The sequence below is a fragment of the Homarus americanus genome, unplaced genomic scaffold (genome assembly GCF_018991925.1).
Source record: "Homarus americanus isolate GMGI-L3 unplaced genomic scaffold, GMGI_Hamer_2.0 scaffold32583, whole genome shotgun sequence".
Taxonomy (NCBI): Eukaryota; Metazoa; Arthropoda; class Malacostraca; order Decapoda; family Nephropidae; genus Homarus; species Homarus americanus.
The window spans coordinates 13,531,153-13,537,710 of record NW_024713129.1 but is presented as its reverse complement, the minus strand read 5'-3'; the positions used below and the strand labels follow the sequence as shown (position 1 = coordinate 13,537,710).

The following is a 6,558-nucleotide window of genomic DNA, read 5'->3' as shown; positions in this document are numbered from 1 at the left end:
TCACATAGGTTAAATTAGGTCAGGTTCGGTTAGTTTAGTTTAGATTAGGTTAGATTAGGTTAGGTTAGGTTAGTCTAGTTTAGGTTAGTTTATATCATGATTATTTATTAGAACCTTGTACACAAAATAGAATAATGGAGAACAAAATAACAGCTACATATTGAATCACAATCAATATTTTTTTTCCTTAAAACACATGACATAAACAATACTACAGTAATTCCTTCAGCTCTTGTTTATGTGTTTCTTACCAGGTGTCAAGTCTAATTAATACCTGTACGTCCCAAGTGTATCAGTCAAGAGTGATCTATTTTGAGAAACATGACATGACGTGACGTGACCTGACGTGACGTGACCTGCTGCAACCAATCATAACCTGGATTATGGGCTTTACAATGCTATAAATGTCAGTACGGTCGAATTTTAACGAGTAGCGCCGAGGAATACGATTGTCGGGTATTCGTGTGCTATGTTTTGACTCTTGACTGGTGATGGGTGAAGTTAACCGACTGGCAAACTCATTCAGTAACCAATAGGAGACAGCCTCATTAGAATCGAAATTATACCCAGACTGTAACCTAACCTAACCAATAGTAAACAACCTCATTACACCCAGACTGTAATTTAAGTGGACCTTTCTGCCTTTTTTTTTCCTACTTACTTCCCCTTTTCTTCCTCACTCTCCTCCCCCCCTTTCTTCCTCACACCCCCGTCTCCTCTTTCTTTTATCACCAACACTTCCCTCTATTTCCTCCCCCTTCCCCATGCACCTCCCCTCCTCCCTATTAACCCTTCTCTACCTCCCCTCCTCCCTATTCACCCTTCTCTACCTCCCCTCCTCCCTATTAACCCTTCTCTACCTCCCCTCCTCCCTATTCACCCTTCTCTACCTCCCCTCCTCCCTATTCACCCTTCTCTACCTCCCCTCCTCCATAACACGCAACAAAAACCTCAGTCAAGGATAGCGAACCAACACTTCCTTTATAAATGTTCCAACAGTGTGAGTGCAGCAGGGGGCGAGGTATGCACTAGCCCCCGCCTCCCCTACACACAACACCACCTCCCCTCACTTCCAGTATTTCCCGACCTTCATTCCTTGTTCCTACCCTACCCTCATCCCCTATCCCTCCCTGCCTTCACTCACCATCCCTCCCCTACCCTTAACTTCCTGCCTTCATCCCTAATACTTCCCTTCCCTCACTTACCATCCCTCCCCCTCACTTAACCTCCCTTCCCACCCCTACCTTTACCTCCTGCCCTTACCCTAGCGCCCCCCCCCCCTCCTCGTGGTGACAGTTCTCCCCCCCCTCACACATATACACCACAAGGGGAGAGAGGGGGGGGGGCTTACTGGCAGTATATCATGAGGGTCAACTTTGTACTCGAGATGATTAGAACCCAGACCTGACATTATTACCAAGTGCGTATCACCAAGTAAGAGTAATTTCATGTCCAGTTCTCTTGTGATTATCCCACCGCCGCGTTGGTATTACTGGGTCATTCTTACCTTCGTCCTACACCTGTAATAATGCTCACATATCTGAACAAACCTGTAATTTCTCTATGTGATTTGTTTGTGTTATTTCCTTTACCTCAAACTCTTTAATTTCGGATCATGTGTTTAGGTTAATAATTAAGTGCTTCTGTACTTTATGACCTATTGTGTGTCTAAATAGGCTTTTAGGGGGAATCTTGTATCCCTTGTGCTATAAGACCATACGTTTACGTCTCTAACTTTGATAATTATTGTGGTTATCTATAATTTGAACCTACAGTTTTGAAATAAAAATAATTTCCTCAATTATAACTAACCGCGTCGCCGCCTCCCTGTGAAGTGACACTAGTTCATCAGGTCAATAGTGTCATCCGTTCCAGACATTATTGTGAGAGGTTACTGTTGTTAGTTCACACGTTCAACAGTGCCTTGCCTGGACGGACAGTAGTGCCATTGATCCCAGTACCGTGGGTGGGCGGGAGAGAGGTAAGCATTGTGGGGGTGAGGCGTGGTGGTGGGGGTGAGGGGTGAGGGGTGGGGGAATGACAGTGGGGGTGAGGGTGTGAGGTGGTGGGGTGAGGGGTGAGGGGTGGGGGTCCCGTTCTGTGTGTCTGTCTAACAGTTGTTGCAACGTGCACTTCCTCGAACACCGCCTTGAGTACCCCCTACCCCCTCTCACACACTGGTACAGGGACGAACACCCCCCTCCCCTCCCTCTCTCGCACGCTACATTCCCACCGTCAATATATTTAAGTAGACCATCTCACACACAAAAAAATTAAAATAAATAATTAAATTAATAAATACGTAAAAAAGAAGTAATCCATCAAACAAAATTGGATCAATAGAAATCTTAACGGACAAAATCCAACCAGGTAAAATCCGTTCGAACACAATCCCATCAGAGGAAACAGCTGGACACAATCTCTCGTAACAATAATGGTTAAAGCTACACAATCCCATCGAGTTGAATAACACCGTGTTAGACCATCACTGTCCACGCTGATATAGTTTATGGGTTAAGTAACAGCGTCATGAGAGGTCCAGTGATGACCAGTTCCACTATATGATAACATGAATAAGACTTGGTCAAGACTGCTGGTATTCCTGAAGCTGCCTGACGCCGCTGAAAATAAACGGAATGTTGTTATAGAACCGTAATTTTATATAACTATAATGGTAATGGAAAACAGCCATTGGTACACACTTGTTATTTGTGATTCCATGCCTGTGAGAGGGTGTTTGTTAGCTTCACACGCTCTCCGCTACAGCTGCGTCACCTCAGACAAAGAGAGGGAGGGAGTCAAGAGGATACTGATTCAAACTCAGTTACAAGTTAGTTTAGACTGGGTTATGGTTTCTACCCGTCTTCTCAAAAACCCAATTTGGAATCTAATCTGACTTCGAACATTCGTAACACAAAATTCTAAATACTTTTCCAAATTCCACATTATGTTTACAAAGTCTCTCGAGGAAATTACAGATCCGAAACATCAATAAGCACTACCTCATTCGCTGCACATAACTGTATCCTACGCCGTGATGTGTTTATTCTCTACAGCTCCGGCTCCTCGTCTCAGGAAAATATCACAGCGTTTAAGGCATAAAATAATTTTACCGAATACAAATAATGATGGTCTATACTGATGTTCCACATGTGCAAATGGCTCAAGGGACCTTAAAGAGATTTCATCAACACTGAAGAGCCAACTTGTCCTCATTGATTGATAAATACCTTAACTATGTAACTGTACAGAGATAAGAGAGCAAAGTTTCAAATTTCAATTGTATAATAATTTCAAGGTTAAATTGGGTTACGCTTGGCTAGTGTGGATACGGTTGGCGAGAAACAGCTGTGTTTAACTAGGTTAGATTAATTTGAGTTTAGTTAGTAGAGACTTAAATATACTACTCTGCTTACTGGTTGTTGTGCTACACTGTGAACGGGTAATCTATAATATTACATACAGAACTGTAGTTGTAATCCTTAGCAAGTAATTCGCTTATTTTTACTCTTTATCGTATCTAACTTTTACGTACTCACCTCTCTTGCTCTTATTTCTTACCCGTCAGCATATAGTGAACTAAGACTTCAAATACTGTGCAGTACCATACATGCACAGGTGCTTCAAATAAAACTAGATCAATGAAAACTTCCTGTATCTCTGCACTCTACTTGTGAAATACCTATATTTGTTCTTCCTCGTACTATTCTATTCTTACCCAATGTCTTCTTTATACTGTTTACACAAAGAAAACTCTACCAGGTACTTGAAAATAATCATCGACTTTCTTCGGTGCAAATTCTACACTAAGCTTCCCCATCTGTTGGACACATGAGCTCTTAATAATTCCCAATAGTTAATTAACATCTTCCTCCTCCCTCTGTTCACTTAAAAAAAACTAACAATTTAACACAGTTTATTTCAAACTAAAAGAACGTAATACTATGTTAACATTCACACAATAATAGTGAGAGTAAAGGTTCTCTTACAAACACTCCTTGTCCTCATCTCCCGCGCTGCAGTCCGTTAAAAAAAAAAGAGGGAGACAGTGCAGTCACGACGCAATTCCGCGATCATTCCAACCCACTTACTCCTGTTTCCATTAACCCTGACGCCAGTATTACTTCCGCAATTGCAACTTTTTAATATTCCATAACAGTGTTCCATTGAGATAATAAATGGGTACACTTAGGTGGGAGAAACATTAGGCGTACAGTACGACAAATGAAAGTTCACTCCTTTGTGTTAGGCGATGGGAAAAATTATCAGGCTATAGCAAGTGAATTAACAGTAAGCTAAGTTTGGACAGGAGAAAACGGGGTGAAGGACAGTAACTCAAGTTGGGTTAAGGTGAACTAGGCTACACGTTTTAGGGTGTTCGTTGAGGAAATAAAACCACCCGAAGATAAAAAAGACAGCAACTTAACCAAGTGCACAAATTTCAGGGTAATTTTTTACTGGTGGGGTTTTGTGGTGACATTTTTACCAGTAACTGTTATCCGGTATCTGACTATTCCACGATTTAAAACAGCGTGGCGCTGTCATTATTAGTTACAATCTAATATACTATAGGACTAGGCGTGTGTCTGTCTGTTCTGGGCAGCCGAAACGGCACAATCGTTTTTCATCAAACTTGGTGGGAAAATCGCAAAAAATTAGTAGAGTGGAACAAACCTGGTCCCTTGTCGATGGTTTCTTTAGGAAGGCATTAATTAACCAAAATTTTATTTACGATGGAAAACGATGCAAGTCTACGGACTTGGCGCACCCAAATTAACCATGCAAGTCTACGGACTTGGCACACCCTCATTCACTGTATGCTAGCCAAGCACAAGCGTTCAAACTTTCACTGGGCACGAAGGTGCGGCGATCACTTGTTTACAAACTATTAGTAGATGAGTTGCTCACACACATCAGCAAATTTTTTCTTAATGTCATTCCTCGGAGCCGTTTGTCAGCGCTCCAGGAAACGAAAATTAACCATCACCATGATTTTAACAGAAACGAACTACTGTGTATTATCATCCAAGCCTAAAGTTGAATGCAGTATTGCCAATTGTGGAATGGTTTGTTCTGGCTAAAGTCAGACGTAGTTCAATAATGGCTTGCTTTCATTCGCTGGAGGGCAGTTCCAGCGAAAGCATCAAAGCGCCACTTGCCACTGTGACTAGGACTAATACCCACAGGACGTAAAAATGAAATAAAATTGCAGCTTTTGGTTGGTTGTCCTCATATTTGCACGAATCTCGATGATGCAACAACTTATATTCTATAAGGTAAGGTGAATTTTTTTATGACAAAGTGGGCAGTGATAATCTTGAGAATTACCGTACTAATATTTTCATTTCCGTGTCAGGTTTTAATATTTGGTAATTTCAAAAATTTGGGTAAAAAAAATATTTATTTCGGATCGTTTGAATAATTCATTATGGATAATGTTATCTTTAAAAGAATGGATGCTGTGGATGGTGTAATCTAAGACGCTATGGTATAACGCCCTGAAGAGACGATGCACACTCCGAGTATGTTTTTTTTTACCGACGCTCGCCACCTATTTCAGTGATAAGAAATATAGTTTGTTTTATATAAATTCCACTACCTGTTCCTACAACATTAAGTGCAGTACTGTATACTGATATTTTTATGCCTTGTTCAGCATGGGCTACTGCTTGATGAGACTGGGGATTTACCCTCCTCCCTCCCATAATAATCCACAGGAAATTCCCGCTCAATCCTCTAACCCTTCTTTCGTAGAGTAAAAATCGGGAAAACAGTAAATATTATGACAACGCACAGAAAGATAAATAATTACGTGTTACCCTCATCCGCAGCTTGAACTTGACATCTCATTATTACGAAATCAGCAGTAGCAGCGTCGCGTCGGGCCGGTGGCCATGTTCCCACAAGGCCATGTCCTCCCACCTGCTGTTAAAAGTACTTACCATCACTGCCCCGACCCACTAGCTTCACTGTGTCGTGTGCCGCCAAACAACACCTATCATTCGTCCTGCCATCATAAGAGGTTAGTTTATCTGCGTTATATACTATCCTGGAACCCTGATTAAACCTAGAATCTTACGTGTTTTATTTTTTCTCTCCAATAATTTAGGTCATATCATCTAGCCATAGTACTATTAACGAAAAAGAGTTACTATTATATAATATATTCGCTAGTGAGTGATGAAAGTAGCTTGAGATATATTAAAAGTTGATTAAAGAGAAGGAAAAAATCTCAACGGGACGCATTTGACCGAAGAAAAACAAATTCTGGAACATATTAGAGCGGTGCGTGGGTGTTATGGGGATTTCAGTGAGACCCAAAACACCATCCATATATTTCATTACATTGAAATGGTCCATACAACCTAACGATCACCCGCGAACCATCAGTACCCCAGTTTAAGTTGATGTTATTAAGTGTTTTTGTGCTGCAGACTTAAAACATCTTTAAGTACGTACGTTAAGTTAGATCATACACTCCACAAGGAATCTTCACCTTCCTTGTAATACTGTAAATCGGTGGAGAATATTAGACATTTGGAATTATCTCTGAGCAAT

The 6,558-nt window shown here is 41.2% G+C and overlaps 1 protein-coding gene across 1 annotated transcript in view; it reads right to left on the bottom strand.

Annotated features, from left to right (window-relative positions):
- LOC121870217 (uncharacterized protein DDB_G0271670-like) overlaps positions 1 to 3,820 on the bottom strand; it is a 5,001-nt gene extending 1,181 nt beyond the window's left edge. The window contains exons 1-2 of the mRNA XM_042371997.1: positions 3,760 to 3,820; positions 3,176 to 3,230 (exon numbers count right to left, since the gene is read on the bottom strand). Coding sequence (XP_042227931.1) covers positions 3,176 to 3,230; positions 3,760 to 3,820 — 116 coding nt within the window. The remainder of the gene's footprint in view (positions 1 to 3,175; positions 3,231 to 3,759) is intronic.
- Between the last annotated feature and the right edge of the window lie 2,738 nt (positions 3,821 to 6,558).